This window comes from Silene latifolia, chromosome 5, assembly GCF_048544455.1.
Source record: "Silene latifolia isolate original U9 population chromosome 5, ASM4854445v1, whole genome shotgun sequence".
Taxonomy (NCBI): domain Eukaryota; kingdom Viridiplantae; phylum Streptophyta; class Magnoliopsida; order Caryophyllales; family Caryophyllaceae; genus Silene; species Silene latifolia.
This window is the reverse complement of record NC_133530.1, coordinates 3,285,008-3,305,056: the sequence shown is the minus strand read 5'-3', so window position 1 is coordinate 3,305,056 and position 20,049 is coordinate 3,285,008. Positions and strand designations below refer to the sequence as shown.

Genomic DNA, 20,049 nt, shown 5'->3' with positions numbered 1-20,049 from the left:
AATATTCACATGTATATTGTATCACATAATTCATCATTCATTAATATGTTTCAATTATCGTAAATCCGACTTTAATCCCGAATAATCAATATTTGCGGGTTTTCGTCATTACATTCAAACCCGGATTTTAGAGATTCAATTTGTTCATATTGAGTTTCTGGAATTCGTCATTGATATAATTTTCATCTGTTTATTCGCATGTTCGTTGCATATTCGTTGTATATCCGTCATATTTAGCCTAATTGACTTATTTCAACAGAGGACTCATTAATGTTTCCATCATTATTTCATGTAATTAATCCATCTTAGTTCCGTCTTATTCATGTTTTACTGTTTTCACGACCCATTCATATGTTAAATAACCTGTTAATCACTTTCATCCGAGTCATATATCGTAATTAATCCTTAAAATTAACAATTAATATTAACGATTTGCGATTCAAAACTTCACGGCCCGAAACTCACCCTTGAACAGACGCAACAATTGCTGCGCCTCTTCCGGGGCGCATCTCTGCTGCTTTGTTCGAGATGAGTTCTGTCACCCTGAACTCCGTTTCTGCCTTGACGTAGTTTAATTAGGTTACGTAATTAACTAACTAATATCCATAATATCACTAACTTCTGTTCGTTTATTTCATTAATTTTATCCTTTTATTCTTTTATTTCGTTTTCTCAAATTATCCGTTTTAAAGGTATTTTCGACATAAATCGCCTATCCCAATGTAATTAATGTAATTTCCTTTATTGTAATTTATAGTTATTGTATTTCTTTCATTTGTATGCTTTCACATGTAAATGAACATTAAATCCTACTTCGACCCAATTGTTTGATAATTATGTGTCAACCGACTTAGTTAAATTCTCACATGCTAGGATTAAAACTTGGATGTTGCATTGCATGCATATAGCCGACGATATATCAAGTACGAATAACTTCCCTAATCATTAGTAGAGGCCGCTATCAAGAGGGGCGGGATTAGGTGTTCGATCAAAAGAGCTTCCTAATACGTACCCTCACCCCTTACTCCAGATCTCCGTGAGCACCCGTGTTCATTGGCGTCCACGAGAGTCATTCTGCACATGCGTAGAATCTTTGGGGTAACGATTCTTAGTGTTCACGTCACTACTTTGTGTCTTGACATGACGCGAGGTATTCGAATCGCCCAATTTCCCATAAAATTGGTGGCGGTTAGCTTCTACAAAAACGCAAACGCTTGTTTTTCCGACTTTCACCAAGCGCCCCCGTGGACGGCCCGCTGTCCACATAGGGTATGATATAAGATACATATTTTAACATTTGTCACAAAAAATGGTAAAGAAACTTAACTTTATGAATGAATATCAACCTCACAAACATTGTTCAAAGATGATCTACATAAGGAATTATGCTTAGTAAGTGGGGTCAATTGCCCCTAATATGATGGACCAAGGTCCCAAATTAGTGAATTACATGTCTCTTCTTGACTTGTTGTGGGTAACATAGGACCCACTTGGTTCACATCCTCGGATGTTTACATACAAACAGTTACACATCATGAGTTCAATGAAGCTTATGCATTGAAATAGCATCCTTACCTTCCATTCCATCAACTTCCTCTCTTCTTGTTCTTTTATTTTTGTCACTTTATTTATTTTGTAACACCCTGATCTAAATGTTGACAACGAATGACTAAAATCATTGTAGCCCATTTACTTCGGACGTCAATTTACAGCGTAAGACGGTTTTTTTTACAGGTTAAAACCGTTAAACATTCATTTAGTATTGTCAATAAACAAATGTTTTTATAAAAAGGTGTACAATGATCATTATTATTTCAAAGAGTTTGATTTATGTATTACTAATATATTAATTAATGTTAATGTTAATGTCATCATAAGTCTTTTATTTTTATTTCCTGACGCATTAATCTTTTAAATCAGCATTAATTTAATATAATTATCATTCTCGCTATCAAGTACCGACACCACCACTACTACTAGGCAAATTATTAAATGGGATAGTGCTAGTGTGCACCATCACAACTTCCCTTGAAATAATTGGAAAATACTCTCTTTAATTCATTCAGTTCTTTATATTCAGCTAAAAAATTACTAAAAAAAACATGTTAAAAAATGAAAGAAATTTAAGAAATTGACGAATTATTGGATACAATAAAACATACTACTTATAATAAACATGATAAATTCCAAATTATTTATCTTGAGTTCGGTTAAACTAATCATTAACCTTTAACCAAAAATAATATCCAAATCCAAACTTAAAACAACTTGATCAATGTACCTTAGAAACAATCACAAAACCAATTAACTCAAGATAAGTTGCAAAATATTGAAAATAATTCGATCTGAGTTGAACTAACTGAAATCATAACTCGTTTACCAAATCTACTTTTAAAGTGGACGAACCATTCGGAGCCGGGATTTAAAATGGACGAGCCTTAGCAAAGGAGTGGGCCAATATATATAGTTGGTGTACATAAAAAACATGGTATTACCAAATGAGGAATTCATAACATCATACATTGGTACCCAAATATAAGAGAGCAGTTTATTGTGTAGGTAGATATGGAAGATAGTTCTTGCTCTGACACAATAGTTTATTCATTAGGCAGGACACTATCCCTTTACTTTTAGGACACTTTGAAATTGTATGTAGGGTGTTTGGTTTTATTACATGGCATATATTACATTTGTCCCGGTCATTTATTGTCCTTTTCTATTTTAAAGCGTCTCAGTTAATTGTTGTTCTTTCTATTTTAAGAATGAACCTAATGAACAATTTGATCATTCACAACTAAATTATTCCACTTGTCATTTAGTATCTGATCATCTCATCTTTTCGTAATCTTTGTGTCAAAACTAAAGGAAAATAAATGATAACTTTGAAGAATCAATTTAGAAGAAAGTTTGCCATATGCTATTTTTAGAAAGGCAGATTTAGTGGACCTTAAAAGTTTAAACATTGTAGGTGCATGACAATCTTAGAAGAATTAGGTTGCACTTTTCTATGAGCTCTTTAATTCCATTTTGTGAGAGTAAATATTTAAGAAAAATGAATTATATAGGTTTCATTTTATATATAAAGATTTAAAATAGAAATCCTCAATTCTTTGTTTTCTTTCTGCTTTCTAAAATAGAGAGATTTTTTAAAAAAATGTAAGATACCACCGGGTGATGGAAAATGTAAAAATGGTCCAAGTTACAAAAAAGAGACTAATATACACATCATCGCTATTGCACTTTTACCATACCATTAAATGTAAGATAGTGCTTTTCCGATGAGCTTTTGACTGTCCTGGGATATATGAATTGATAAGGGCTACCCAACAATAGTAGTTGGGCAGTCAATCTTTTGGCACGGATACGGATTCCAATTTGATCTACTTTGGTTGTGTTCTTCGTGTAATTTGGACCTTTCGAAATTGGGTTGTTTTCAAAGATTGTCCGGTTGAGCCTGCAGGTATTCATCGACTCATTACTGATCTGGTACGTTCTAATTCTCAGCTTCATCTGAGTAGGTCGTCGTATCAAACACATGTTGTGCACCTTCCTTTTATTAAAAATGCAGGCTTTACTTCAGTACAACAAGAGCAGGGTGTTTGCATTTTGCTATCTACACACCGAATACCGTCCTCACAATGTTTCACTGGTGTTCTTTTTGATTCGGCTTTGGAATGTTCAATTTCTAGGACTGTACGGGCAGGATCATTGTTTGTTGCTACTGCACGATTGCTTGTTCTAGCTATGTGCTATGCTGAACAGAAGAACTATACCCATGTTACTTTCCGGGTTACAAGTAGAAAATTATCCACCGTTCTGGCAAACTCGTTGCCAGTACCAATTACTGTACGACACTCTGTCTTTAAGATCCGTACTTTGTTTGTGCTTCATCCTTTCTGGTCTGTAAGCCTGGCTACAGGCTAAACTCGTTGTAATTTGCTAGTCTTTTAAATATATATGGTTTATTGTTGTCAAAAAAAAAATGTAAGATAGTGACTAAATTGCTTATACACAATAATAATTATTAACTCCGTTATATTGAATTAGCTCTATTAACTCACTTTTTGTGAGGGAAAAATGAGCTTATGATGTTAAATCAATAAAATAAAAGGAGAATTATTTTATGTCCATATAAATTGACTTATTTTGTCAAAACATTATTCAAGTACTAAGGAAAAAAAATTTAGGTTCAAACTCGTATGGGAATGTATAACCTGCTATACGTGGTTAATAATTATCACCGATCTGTAATTATTGTATGAGATGGTCACGCACAATATCAACCAATATAACCATTAATTTCATGCAATCATAAAACCCAAAGGGTTTAAGGCAATAGATGAATAAAGCTTTTACTAGTGCATGAACGTGAATCCGTTAGAGTAGCATGTGGATTGCATAAGCAAAATTAGTTGATGTCCTAGGATCATAATTCAGGGAGGTTTGGTATCAATCAATTTCCCTTATCATAGTAAACCTAACTTTCTCTTTATTCTTTTCATTTGTTAATTTAGTAATTTTGCATGTGATTTTCAAAGCCTTTATTATAGCCCTTTTTCTTCTTATTTTTCACATTATACCCATGCCCTCTTGAGCTCTCCACTATTATATTGCACTTTATTTCATTGATTTGTATTTTAGTCCATTGGTTTTTTTTGTTTTTGTTTTTTTTGGTAAAAGACCTTTTGGGTAGTTATTAGTTAAGGTCAACTAACAAGACTTCTATAAATTTATCTTAAACTATGATTATAATGATGATAAATAATGAACAATAAATGATAACAAGCTAGATGGTATAAAAATTATTCAAAAATTCTTGTTTACAACCGTAGTAAATAAGAATAATGAAAATTACTATACATAGGAGAACTAGGGAATGGGTACAAATTTCTGATCTGTACCATAATAATCATGTCTCATCTTATATCTCAGTATTGCCTCTCGATCATTATGTCACATAAGCAAATAAAACAACTTATGGTATATCTAAAAGAGGAGATTATAAGATTGATCAGACACTGAACATGATACTTGATCCTTATTCAAATAACGACTTCACAAATTCTTGTTTAAGACTGAGATATCAATCTTAAACTTAAAATAGGTCAAATAGAATAGATGGAACAAAAGTCAAATGCCTAGGAACTAGCAAAAAAGTTTGTTTGCTCTATATAAGTAGAGTGTTATTTAATCCGTAACTCTTAGATGATTAATATTAATCTTAATGAAACGTACTAGAACGACTTATTATAGAGGTATTGACTATTTGGTTTCTAAAGCAAGTAACACTCATATTATCATTCTATTATATTGACTTATTGTCATGTTAGACCAATTGTTTATCTTTGTCAAAGAATTTGAATACTACTTTACTTACATAATTACAGCTATTACTATATTCCCGCCGTCTTTATTTGGATATCTTAATCATTTATTTACCTCTTTATATTAAAAATATATATTTTAAAGATAATTTGATCATTCACGTAACCTATTTAGTACTGTCCACTTTTCACTCAACGACAACACGCTCAAATGGATCCTTTCCTTTTCCTCGAGCTTTGTGCCAAAATTAAAGATAAATAAATAACCGAGCTCTCCAATTTAGTTGAAATAGAATGTATAGGTTCATTTCTATCCTTTTTATTCATAGTTAATCACTCACTCACTAGGTTGGTTAATTGTTTTAAGTGATTCTATAATCTATACCAAACAATATAAATATGATATTATCCCTCAAAACATGCGATTTGAAAGGTTGTTTCATGTTCGTTGTTCTAACAGATTTTGGCAAGTGACAATTTGCATGACCAAGCTTTCACGTGTGATTCAAACCTAGACTTGCTATTTGTTATTCCCTCCGTCCCGGTTATTTGTTGTCCTATTCCATTTTAAGTGTATCAGTTAATTGTTATTCTTTCTAATTTAGGAATGCATTTGATGAGCAATTTGATCATACACGCTTAATTTGGTCGTACTCGATCTTTGTGTCAAAACCAAAGAACAACAATTGATCGGGACGGAGGGAGTATATGTTGATTAACAACCCTTAGATTGCCAATTTTTGAATTTCAACATTTATAGTGTTTAGAGCATTACTAGGTGATACTGGTGAGTTTTGGTACCGCCTTTTCATATTCATTATCTTATTATATAGGTAGTATATATTGTTTATGAGAAGGTGTGTGGTACCAAAATTCGATACCATTCAGTAATGTATTTGGCTGATAGTTTCATACAAAACATACAATAATACAATATACATTTTAATTTACGTATCAAATCATCTTACACTAGTAGATATATAAACACGGGAAAAAACCATGTTAATACAACTATACAAGCTAAGTATTTCCCGTATGTAAGAAAGTAAAATAACATAATTAAAGTAAATTGGAAGATAATATTCATTGATTAAGATGTATATGTTGACACGATAACTAAGAATTTTCGATATTCAAAAGACATACCGTACCCTAGCTAGAGTATCTTTCAACTATAGACAATAATCTTATCTAAATTAAACATCGCACATTCATATACGATCATCACTAGACTTTATTTTTATTTTTTTCGTAATTCGTACACAACTTAATGGAATCATAACAAGCATAATTGAATCCTATAGTCTAAAATTAGTAAAAAATGAATATCACACGTAAATTAGTAATGGTATTACACATAGAATAAAAACACAAAAGTCAAAAGTATTATTATCTTAATAGCTGTCGGATTTAGACGAAGAGGTAATGCGTATTAACGTACGTATGTATATTGTATATGTATAATGTATGTATACACGATAAGGTTGTGATTATTATACAAATATTATACGTACACGACTAAGCTAAGGTGACATGTTTACATAATATCCAAGAGAAAATTTTATATAAGAATTTGACGTAGAATCTTTCTATCATTATTTGATCCCATGCATATTTTTGTTAATTTTATGGATTTTAGTGTCAAATTGATGCATCATGCTTAAACAAGAGTGTGGAAGCTAACTTAGACTAAATGGTATTAAAGTGTTAGCTTAAACTTGTTACAATCATCTAATATATGAGAAGTGTAGGTGTTGCTAAAACAAGGGACATAAAAAAAATTCTCACAAGCATAGACGAAGACCGAAGTTAAGTTCGAATTCTACTTGGAGCCAAAAAAATCAATCTTATCTATATTTTTAATTACAGTAAGTTTTTTTTTTTTTTGAAAAAGAAAGTTGTTACGTGTAATTTCTTCCCATCCAAAAACAATGCTCGCTCAGACCATGCCCTGGTTAGCATGTCCAATTGGTATGAAATTATACTTTCTTAATAGACGACCCATTCAAACTGATTCAAACATAGCCCGATCATTATTTTCTTTGAGTGGTGACCTTAGTTATGCTTGCAGAGTTGCAGGCGCCTGTTCTCTGATAGTTTTTCATATTTCTGTGTAAAATTATCATCCGATACCCCACTTGACTCAGTAATAAGTACAAAATATACACACATTAAGTCAATAATTTAGAACTCTACCTTCTGTATCATTTGCTCTAAAATCCGCCTCTCAAAATATATTCTAGATAAAATAAACAATATGTCATACGTCAGTCGTCATCAATACCACTTAAACCACTACCTATTTGCTTATGTGCTAAATTATACTCGAACCTAATTCTTCGATTTCATATTCAATTGGTACTTATTTGTGCCAAGCCACAACAAACTAACTATCGAAGTCTTTAAGTTTTTTGCGTCTTCATTTTTATATTTTCACAAAATAACAAAACTTACTTACTGAAGTTTGCATGCATTTATAGTACGGACGACAAAGATGATCATGACAATAAAAAAAATGGAAAACAACAAGTGTGTAATCAAATTCAATTCTCACTAGTAATATAATAAGTGCGCTCATTTAAATAAAAAAAAAAAAAAAAAAAAACTCATACGTGTTTGAATCGATCGAGTTATTTTTATGATTATGTTTTTTCGTACTTACTCATGCAAACCTTAACCCTAGTATATCTAGCCTTTATAACCTAGAGGCTTAAACCCTAATTTACTACTACGTTAAAATATTATACCACGTGACTCCATATAATTTACTACTACGTTAAAATATTATTTCCTAGTAGTAATATTTTGTCCTCGTTTTAGGTTATCTTCATATAATTTTGACGTTAAACCGATTCAATTTATATTGAATCGAATTGCATTGACTAGACCATGTATCATGTATGCATTTATAGTAGTAGTGCGTAATATTCAACATAGATTTTCATTTAAAAGTAAGAATATTGATAAGTCGAGTTTATCACGAACTAAATATATAAGTTAAGAGGCTCGAATTTGAAAAAAATTGAGCTTGACCTAAGAAAGAAAATTTAAAAAAAGATTAGCAATTTTGAAGCTTAAATTTGGTTCATTTTAAATTATTTTTCTTCAATTTTTCTCAATTTAATTCTACCTACCAAGACTAATTTAATGCTACACACACTAAATTAGATAATAACATATGTATAATAGATGGCTTGCTAACTTAATATAAATGGAATAATATTATCATTTGATTAATAGTGTAATTAAAGGTTCAACAAACTAATCCCTCTACAAGAGTAATCCACAATATGAAGGTAATCCAACTACTCACACCCAAAAATTATTTAATAATTCTTATTAAGGCAGAGAATCATTAATCAGGCTATAAAAAGAACCATTATTTGAACCTAAACTCGTGACTCAATCACTTAGGTCCTGATCTTTTCGGCTGAAAAGAGTTGAACTGAACCTAATAAAGCTTATAAATTGAACTGAAGTGAATATAGCTGAACTAAAATGAACTTAAAAGTTAATTTGTGAAGAGATGAGCTGAACTAAACTGAATGAAATTAAATTGAACTTTATAGAGCTGAACTGAAATGAGCTGAAATTAATTAAGACATAATAGGATCTTAATAGTTCTGTTTGTTAATTATTTTTAAGAACGACATATGTAAAATATCATTTTTATTTTAGAAAATGATAGGTTCATGAACAACTCTTTTTTTTTTTCAAAAAAAAAATGGCATAATAATAAAATGTATAATTGGTGATAAACTAAAAAAGTCAAATCAAAGGGTAACCATGGGCCTTGATTTGTTTTGCAATTTAAGGAAACATTAGATACTATTTGTTGAGGGTTGCTTTCTAAAGCACTTGTTTTTTATTTCATTTTTAGCATTTGTGGGCCCAATATGTGGGCTTACCCTTTTAGCAAACCATGACAATTACTTTAGAAAATTAATGTTTGGCACTAATTATGCTCATGGGTTTAACTTAGGCTTAATCTGTCATTCTTAATTGATTTTTTTGTGAAGATGAAAGGAAGAATAATGTGTGTTTGAGGTTCATATTAAACATTGTAAAAGTATGAGAATAAGATATAAATCTTGTTTACATACATTCATTGTAAAGAATTTTAGGATTCTTTGCTATTTATTAAGTTTTTTTGAGGTGTGTTGTTGATTTGTATTATGGGGAAAGGATTTGAGTGACAACCAAGTTGAGGAGTATCTATTTTGTAAGATCGAGTTATTGTATTTTCAAATCGAGCTAAAAAAAATTAATTGATCCATAAAACAGTGAAATATAACCTCATTTTATCAATGTTAGACATTCACATGTCTCGCAGGTTCACAACCACATGATAAGAGCTCTTAACATTTTCAATGTAAATGTTATTTTTTTTTATAAAAAAAACATTTTAACTACATATTAGAGATCACTCATGCATTTAAATAAGGGAATAAAAAATAAATCGGATATAAAAGGGAGGAGGAGGATAGTAAACAATCAATAATTTAACTAACCTATAAAAATATAATTTTTTTTTGGACTGAATGAAACTGAACTAAATTGAATTGAGCTGAAATGAGTTAAAGTGAATTGAATGGAGTTGAATTGTATTGAAGTTTGCTGATATGAATAGAACTAAAATAAATTAAGCTGAAGTGAAATGAGCTAAACTGAGCTGGGCTGAACTGAGTTGCATGAAAGTCGACATTAAGTTGACAATAACATAGCCTAAAAGATAATAGATTTTTTTTAATTATTTAGAAGACAAAGGCAGTAATTGCGAGTTCCTGCGAGAATTATAAACCGGGAGTAACCTGATAAAGCATGCTTTAGATGGCCCATTATTTTGTGGGCCGTTTGGCCCAGACATTTTATAGACTGCAAAAATATGGGGTAAGTGGCCCAATAATTAATAGTACATGCATTTCACTTTGTATCAGTTTTGGAGTTGGGCTCAAACCGAGGATATATATCCAAGGGTACACCAAATTATCTAATGGGCCGGTTTTATGGAAAGATTAGCCCGTCGACAAAAAACCCGAATTTAAAATATTACAGCAACTTTTTTATAAGACGGTTTATGACATAAGATAAGCCCAATAAAAAAGTGGCCCAAATTAATCCCAATACTTACTTATTTTATTTTTTAATTTATTTTAAAAACTTGCTATTTTAGAATAATTACCGATATATTTAAATTACTCAATTATCAATATAAAATATGAGGTTATTAAATAAATATTTATTTTACATATTTGTTTCAAGTATTTTTATTGGACTTATTGTTATTGGATTTGGTCTTATGCACAGGACTGTTCTATATAACTCAGTGAAAAAATTTAAATGATTATGGACGTTTTGATGTCCCCGGGTTATGAAGGTTTGTTGTTATTACTTCCTCCATCTAAATTATTTGTTAACTATTGATTGAAATTTCTCTCACAAAAATAAAATAAATAAAAATAAATAAATAAATAAACAGATGAATGGTTGGTGGGACTAGGGAGTATAACATACCAAATTCTCAAAATATAAACAAAACAGATGAATACTACACTACGCCTTCTGTCTTAATTATTTGTTTACCTATTTTAAGGTGTCCTAGATTCCAAGTCCTTAGTTTCACTTTTTATATTACGAAGGTTTTTATGGATATATTGATCATACACATCCCTTATATTCCACTAACGACCATTACAAATGGTCTCATCCCCTCTTCTTGATACCAAAATCAATGGTAAATAAATAACCGAGGCAGATGGAGTATTAAATGAGCTAAGGGACCGAGTGATGATGTATCGAGTTAAATTATCAGCGAGACCAAAAATCCTTCCAATATATCTACGATTCCTTAGTACTCAAGTGCATTGTATAGTAATGATATATTCGGATGTAGTACCATATAATTTACTCCTTTCGATTTATTTAGTTCTTAATATTTTTATTATTTTGTAAGAAATATTTTAATCAAATGAATCTGAGGAAGTGTGACATTTTCCAAACCACTAGTCATGCGGATGAGTACACACATGCATGATCTTATGTACTAATCGAATATACGTGGTATGTCGTTCGAGTAATTAATGTAAAATATATCGTCGGACGATTGCTCAATTGAGGTGATTGGTTGAATTAAGGATCAAGAATTTTCAAATCTTCTGTAAGCAAGTCAACATGACATAACATATAAGACAAATTTCTAATTAATTATGAAATATTAATTTTGCTTCATTTAACAAGCATATGTTGTCATAGACTCATAGTGTATGTTTTGACTAAGCTCATTCAATAGAAATTATTTGAAGTTCCATTTTTGTATTACTTAAATACTCGTCGTAATATAAGACAGGACTATTAATTTTCAGATTCGACTTGTTAAACGGAATTTTTTGTCAATTATCTGTGAAATATTGATCTGGATTGTGGGTTTTTCAAACACGTGGTGAGCTAAACTGAACTGACAAATAATCAACCCACAATGAATAAGGAAGGTATAATGACATTACAAAAAACCCATATCGAATACAAAGTTTACAGAAGTTAAATAACGCAAGTAATTTCACATCCCAATTTCCCTAAACATAAGGTGAGAAAATAAATATAATCCACATCTCCCCTTGAAATTTTACGACTATAAATTTATACTCAGAACAATTTTGACGTTTCAAACTCGAGATGAAAATACATTAGACCAACATTATTACAATGACAAATTGCTGAAAAATTCTTTATTAACAATAAATTGAAGAAAAATAGCCATTTATTAGCAATAACTGAATAATTTTTTAAATGAATGGTTTTATTTAACAATTTGTGTTTTATTAAAATACATTAAAATCATCTTATAGGACAACAATAATTTGTGTTCAGGTGTCATATATGAATCCATAATTCAAGTTATGCGCATGCATACCTCACCTAGTTTCTAGTTAGTCCATTTGTCCCCTTTGTTTAGGTCAAATCTCCTCTATCTTCCAAAATTAGCAAATATAAAAATAATCAATGTTTAATTTATTTTAAAGTGATAAACAGCAAAGACAAATGTCTCCTAATATGCAATCAAATTAATCAAATTTTAACATAATAGAATAACAATTAACGTTAATGTCATATTGCTTAATGCACACCAATTTTCTATAAATGTAATATACGTGTACAAAATAAGAAAATTCAAGAACAAAGCTTAAAATCGGATTGGGACTCGTAAAATATCAGCCAACCCCGAGCCTTGGTTTCAAGAGCTCGGGTTCAAGTTTGGACTCGATGTTTACAATATCAGCCGAGCTCGGTCATAGGTGAGCTCGAGCTCGGCTCGGCTCGGCTCAGCTCAGCTCAAATACTACTTACTAGAACTCTCTTCTAACTTCCAAAATTAGTATATATAAAAAGGATTAGAGTTTAATTTATTTTTAAGTGATAAACAACAAAGACAAATGTCTCCTAATATGTAATCAACGAATAAAATAATCAAAATTTAACATAATAAAATAACAATTAACGTTAATGTCATAATGCTTAATGCACATCAACTTTCTATAAATGTAACGTACGTGTACATAATAAAGAAAATTCTGGATTATTGCTTACGATATTATTTATCAATTTCGTGTCTTTATCTTTAAGGACAAAATAACAACAAATTAAAACTTGACAACAAGACAAATTATGGATAAAATTTTGTTGACTTTTCTATTATTTAACTTTTTATAAAATATTTGTCTTATTGATATGTGTGTTTTGGTAAGTTGGCGTGTTAAGTTGTAGATTTGGACGTTGCTTAAAATAGAAGGGATTTGTCATGGACTCATGGTGTGATTAAGCTCCTTTTTGGTCTAGGATTGTTATTAAATGAAGGTAAGCAAAATAAGCATACATGCATGTATAGAGGCAAGTATATGAAGATATATAAACATGTATATATTGAAGCGGTGGTAGAGCCTAGGGATTAGCAGCGCTCGTCCTCAATATAAGAAGGAAACATTAAAAATGTTAGTTTTTGAGTTTGTGACATCACTCATCTGCTTTGCTGGAATTTTTCGTATCAACTGCAGATTATGTGTCTGCCACCGCATATAAATAGGATAATATTTTTTGGGATGTTCTCTCGTGTACCCCTCAACTTTTTCATTTTCTATGATATACTCCTCTTTTCATGCAAAAAAACTTTGACCGTCAATAACTATTGGCTATAAGTTCAGAATACGTTAAAACTTTTTTTTTCAAATTAACCTTCTTTAAAAGGTCTTCCGTTTAAAAAAAAATCACCGACGTTTCAACTCGTAGTCGGGAATTATGGTCGGTCAAAGTTTATTCGTTAAAAAATGTTTGACCAACCATAACTACCGGCTACGTGTTTAAAAAGCGGTGATTTTTTTTTCAAATTGAAGGCCTTGACGTGATAATTGGTTTGAAAAAAAATACCATTTTCTGAACTCGTAACAGAGAATTAGTGTCGTCAAAGTTTTTTTGTGAAAAACAAGGGGTACATCATAGAAAACGAAAAAGTTCAGGGGTACACGAGAGAATACCCCATATTTTTTTAAAGATAACATCAAATCATGGTTTCGATTAGTCTTAGTTTGTTAAACTGAATTAAATAAGGCATATTTGATTTAATTTTGTGGATTTTGGTTATATTTTATCGTTATTGGGGATGTCGGTCATCAATGGTGGAGTTAGGAGGTTAGTATGAGTGCTCGCCCCGCTGAGATTTTCGCCACCATTGAGTTCAATTCCTAGCTCCGCACTACTAATCATAACAGCCGAGATGAATAGTTCTATATTAACATCGAGATTGTATAAATCTTTTAAATTTCACCCAGTATCATAAAATGTTCCTTCCTATCATAAAACGGTCTTAATTCTAATAATCCAATCAATGAGGTTCAATTAAACTAACATATGTTGAATTAAGATAGGATCAAGTGTTAGCTAGATGTACAATTCATATAAAGATGAAGATTAAGATCAAGATTAGGTGTTTAGTCACTTGGGTGATGTACTGATCGATATGTGGTCCTCCAAGAGAATAAATAGCGAAGGTGCGACCATCATACAGTTCATCTGGAACATAAGTCAGGTGGAATAACAAAAGTTTGGTCTAAAGCTTAATATAATTCATAAATAATTATCGTATAAAACGGTTTCACACTGTAATACAATTCTTTTATAAGAAAATCGGTACTACGTTAATGATTTTTTTTTATAGAAAATGACCGTCTCACAGTATTTTAGTCACTTGAGTAGTGTGTGGTCCAAGGGAAAAATGAAGGCGCGACCATGATACAGTTCACCTGGAACAAAAGAGTTTGGTCAAAAGCTTAAAAGAGTTATTGTAGTAAAACGTGTCGTAACATTAGCAAGATAGACACGTGGAGGTTTTTAAACTTAGTGTTCGTGTGCATTTTATTCGTATAAATCACACAATTACAATTATTAGTCTGTTATAAAGATTGTGTGCTTTTCCTGCTTTATTAATCTCGCATCTTTGGACTAAATGACTAATTATTTCCGTCATTACTTACGTACGTTTTGACGTATATATAAAACCTAGATGATTGTACTTTCAACATCTTGACTGTTGGTTAGTCAAACTTAATCGGGATTTCATCTTAAAATCAATTAGTAATAAAATGGGTTTTTAACAAATTTAAGACGTATGTATTTATATTATGAAAATACACTTTAACTGATTCTGTCAATTTACATGTATTTTTGAATCTATTGGTTTAACCACATTTACAGCATAAGACAGATCGATAACTATTTTGCACCTTGAATGTTATTTTACGTCTGATTATCCCAGATAGCACTCGAATGGTACTAATTTGCACTGCCATGCTACTTCGCATTATTATTTCGAGTACTATCACCACAACACAACTTTTTGTGAACTCGAGCTTAAATTTCATTTTTGATATCACTTCTTAAGTCCTTCCTCGCTTGATCCACAACCCATAGTACAAGTTATACACGCTCTTATAAAGCGAGTAAAAAAGTACATTTTAACTTTGACGTTATCTAATCGAAATCTTAAACCCTTGGGGAGATATTTGTAATATCATGTAACCTATTACAAAGTAGGCATATTTATTTGATACCCATTTCACCTAATTAATTAAATTTGGAAAAAGAAAACACAAATAATTAGATAAACATTATAAAAACTTTAATAATGTTGTTATCATATGTAACATTCCAAGGTAAAGTAATTTTGTCTTCTTGTGTGTAAGGGATTGACAGATTGAAGGTGGGGATATGACTTTAGAGATGGGACATTCAAGATATTTGTACTAGACGACTACTAGTCAATTCCTTAGGTTAAGATATTTACGTCGGTATACATATTAATGTAGGATTACAATAAAATGTGACCTAAATTTATTAGAGTTAACCATACTATAAAAACCTGAACTTTAACATAATTTTACGATAAGGACTTGAACTTTGTTTTAGACACATTAAGAACCTCAATTTGTTTATTTGACTAAAATACTCTTGCATGTCAATATTTTGTTTTATTTATGTGACAAAAAAAAAACACATTAATAGTTTGTATTGTTATTTGTTTTAAGTATAAAATGCTTTCTTTTTTTGACAGCTGTAAAGAAAGGTATAAAATGCTTACTTTACGGTTGCCCAAAAAAAAAAAGTATAAAATGCTTTCACACCTCTTAGTTGTTACTTGTTAATACAACTGAAATTATTTTTTGTATAAACTTTGCATAAAAATGAGGTTAAGATAGCAATTACGATTATAAGTAAACCTGTTAAAATTTAACCCGACCCAATTTTTCCAGGGTCTTAGACCCAAAAATCTCATCCCTCGATCCGTTCATGCCCAAAATGACTCGTTAATTTAGACGAAACCCGAGTCGAACGGGTCGACCCATTAAGATGAAGAAAATTCAAGAATTTTATTAAAATATTAATATTACACATTATATTTGAAATAATACTTAATTTTTTTTATTATTTCTAGTATTTCAAATTAAAACACTATTAAAAAATCATTTTTATATAAATTATGTAAACTTTAATTATAAAATAATTATTAAGATAAATTTAGAAACTATCTTTTGACACGTATTCTGCCCCGGCCCGTTTGACAAGTAGTTTTATGCATGTTCAAAGTAATTGAAACACGAAAATATTTGATAAGAATTAAATTGCTCTTTACGCACGTTTAAAATAGTTTTCAAGAAAAAGAAAAGTAATTGGACTCATTTTATTTTATATTTTTCTTCATTGTTTATAGAAATAATATTCAACAAACATATTAGAAAGGTAGATTTGTCCAATAATCAAAATGAGGTCCTTAAAGTATCTAAAAGAAAATTTGGGTCCTTATCGCAAAATTTTGTCAAAGTTCAGGCAGGGTTAAATCTAATTTATTACTAAATATCAAGGTTTTTGATTCCTTTGTTCTAACTTATACTCCCTCCTATCCACTCTTTTCTTTTCCTTTGAAATGGGCACGGGGATTAAGGGTGAGGAGTATAATATTGATAAAGATATGAGTGGGGTTTGGTAATTAGGGAGAGGTATGAATAATTAGGATTAAATATGAGTAATTCCACCGTCCTCCCGGAGGACGGTACTCCTCACACACAAGCCATTATAATATTCCATTTGGGTGGATTGTGTTTGTGTGTGAGGAGTACCATCTTTCGGGAAGACGGTAGAATTTTTGTAAATATTAATAAAGGAAATAGGTGAGGTTTGGTTATTGGAGAGGGGTAAGAATAATTAGAATTAAATATTAATAAAGGATATGGTGAGTTTGATGAGTGGAAAGAGGTAGGAGTATAATATTAATTAAAGCTTTCCCAAAAAAGAAAGAGGGAGAAAATCTGAATAATCCAGTTTTAGTAAATAGGGAAGAAAAGAGTGGATGAGAGAGAGTAATATAAAAAAAATCATGAAAAATGATAAAACGATCTGCACAGACTAACGATTTCAAGCGAGTATATGCAAGTAAAGTACTCGTATATCAACGACAAAACATGACTAATATTAGCCAAAAAGGGTAAATTATAAGATGGAATAAACTAGAATTATCTACGTACAGAACCTATTTAATCTTTTTTTTCGGGTGAATAAATACGCAAACTTTGTATATAAAAAAAGGAAAATAAAAAGAGAATGTGACTAAAAACCTATTTTGAGAAAATTAGCTTGACGACTCAATTATTAAAGAGAATCATAAAATCATGCAAGAGTATATTCATCGTGCCACTTGCTAACCTTTAGCTTGGTTGTGATTTTGACATCGTTTCAATCTTGTGTAACCAACAAATTAAACCTCGGAGCATAAAAATTCAATCGCTTCAATCTTGTGTATGTTTCAGTTCAATTCTCGAACTCTATATCGTTATATTAGTAAAATTCGTAGAAACAATTTCTCGACCTGGAACTATTAAAAAGGTTTTGGAGTAAAGACAAAAAAAACACGCTTTTGTTCCGCCGGCGGTAATTTCGAAAATTTTTGTTCTCTTATGTTAAAATCATAAAATTCCGTCTAAAAACAAGCGTAACAGACCGAATCAATTGGATAGAACAAGAGCGCAGAGAGATGTTCATAATACTTTACCCAAAGAGGAACCAAGAAAATAGTACAAAACGGTTTCAATAATTTCCGAAATAAATACAAATATGTTGTTCATTTAATGATACTACTTATATGCTAACTATACTATTCCTAGTTTGACATGAAAAATTAATCATGTCCAATTGTCCAACCTTAATAAGAAATCAATCACCGCCCAATTTTTTTTGGACTTACAATTTTGTCAAATTAAGCACGTTGTACATTGAACAATGCATTTTTCCTACCAACATTTCATATAAAACAAAATAAAATAAAAACATAACGATTTTTCGTTCGCCTAATTTCATTAAATTTCCACCCACAATAATTTTCTCATTCAATTGCATTATCTTGAATCCTTGACTTCTCAATGTTAGCCAAATAATCGACATATTTACACCGATTTCAAATCCATGCCAAAAATCTTGATCAATTTGTTCAATGTGTGTAACCAAACCCGAACCCGGTGGATTGGTTTGAGTATCGAATCCCAAACGGGTCAATAGAGTCGGGATTGTAATATCCCAAATTATGATTGTTTAATCGTTGAGTCCTGATACCACTTTGGACCTCTTCCTCGACCATTGGACCCCAATACTTGTTATCGACAGGTGACTCCACTTGTGCCAAAGGTGGTAAAGTAGGCACGTACAAATCACTAACATTGTTGTTACTATTATTAACTTGACCCGATTGCGGTTGAGTCGATCCAGTACACCCGAACTCAGGAATCGAGCTTAACCCGGCTAATACCGCCCAATCAAAATTACCCGACCCGAGATGATGTTGAAGGTTAAACTTGTCATCTTGTTGCCCTTGTGGTTGTTGTTGCTGCTGTTGTTGAGGGCCCACATTGTTTTTTAATGAATTCATACGTGGCAAAGCAAATGAACGCCCGCCAATATCGGGTAAAGATTCCATGACGTCATCTAGATGTGATGATGACGACGATGATGATCCACCTGTACTGTTTTCTTTACTTGTCGTGGGCCGGGCCGCACCCGAACTTTTCTTGTAAATTCGACATAACACCCAATCGTCCAGCTGAAATCATCAACCATTTGCACCGTTAGATATTTATAACAAAAAAAAAACCGTATTTATAATAAAATTATAATTCGATTTAATTTTATTGTAAAATCATATTTATAGCCTTTTTTTTAACAAATAATTGAATAATTATAATACGGTTTGAGTTATACGAACCTTAGAGCTACCGCTTTTACGGGTGGGTTCGGTGAGACGATACTCGTGCATAATCCAATTGGTTTTAGTACCCTTAGGTGCTTTACCAACATAAAACACTAAGGCCTTCTTAATTCCAACTTTCCTTCCTTGTGTTGTTATGATTTTATCAGTTCCGGTTGCTTTCCAATACCCGGACCCGGCCACCCTATTGGGCCGTGACCCGTTCGGGTATTTTCGGTCTCTTGGGCTAAAGAAGTACCATTCTTTTTCCCCAAACATTGCCTTACCTACACAAATTAAATCACAAATAACCAAATTAGTTACACAATCTTGTAATCAGTGGCAGAGTCAGAATTTATAATTAAAGGAGACCGTCTTATATAAGAATCAGTAATAAGGAAACTCGAAACTTACTAGGTAGAACCCAAGGATCAAACTTGTAAAGATCAATTTCAGCAATAATTTGAAGAGAAAATTGATGACCAGCAACTTTTCGACATAAATATTGAACCAAAAGTTCTTCGTCGGTCGGGTAAAATCGAAACCCGGGTGGTAAACTCAATTGAGAAAGCGGATCTTTATCTTGAACTCCCATTTTTTTTTTCTTGAAAAATAAATATAAAAAATGTTGTTTTTTTTTGGTCAATTAGGTGAAAATATGAATATCTGAATAGCCAATTTTCGAGAAATGGTTGAAGGCGGTCCATATTTATAGAGGAAGGAAAGTGCGGGAAATGAATGAAATTAATTGGTCCTTATCTTACAACTTTTTAATTGGGTCCACAGAAGACAAGTAGAAATACAGCGTGTGATATGATGCCACGTTTCGAGCAATAGATAAACGATATTTTTCTAAAAAATATTTAAAAACAAAAATTTATTTTTGTTGTATGTCATACGATTTAGTCGGGATTTGACTGTATTGAATCATTGGTCAGTAAAGTTTTCCTC

At 31.3% G+C, this 20,049-nt stretch overlaps 1 protein-coding gene across 1 annotated transcript; it reads right to left on the bottom strand.

Annotated features, from left to right (window-relative positions):
• Window positions 1–17,933: 17,933 nt before the first annotated feature.
• On the bottom strand, window positions 17,934–19,783 carry LOC141656425 (NAC domain-containing protein JA2L-like). Its single transcript, XM_074463309.1, has 3 exons — window positions 19,513–19,783; window positions 19,117–19,385; window positions 17,934–18,954 (listed from the first exon to the last, which is right to left on the bottom strand). Exons 1-3 carry the CDS (start codon window positions 19,691–19,693, stop codon window positions 18,349–18,351), a joined length of 1,056 nt encoding a protein of 351 aa, XP_074319410.1. The 5' UTR covers window positions 19,694–19,783; the 3' UTR covers window positions 17,934–18,348.
• Between the last annotated feature and the right edge of the window lie 266 nt (window positions 19,784–20,049).

Excerpts from the sequence above, each read along its gene's own strand:
- LOC141656425 (XM_074463309.1), bottom strand. The coding sequence starts at position 19,693 with ATGGGAGTTCAAGATAAAGATCCGCTTTCTCAATTGAGTTTACCACCC. Across the intron at positions 19,386-19,512 it reads TGATCCTTGGGTTCTACCTA|GTAAGGCAATGTTTGGGGAA; the intron begins GTAAGTTTCGAG and ends TAATTTGTGTAG. Across the intron at positions 18,955-19,116 it reads GTAAAAGCGGTAGCTCTAAG|CTGGACGATTGGGTGTTATG; the intron begins GTTCGTATAACT and ends TGATGATTTCAG.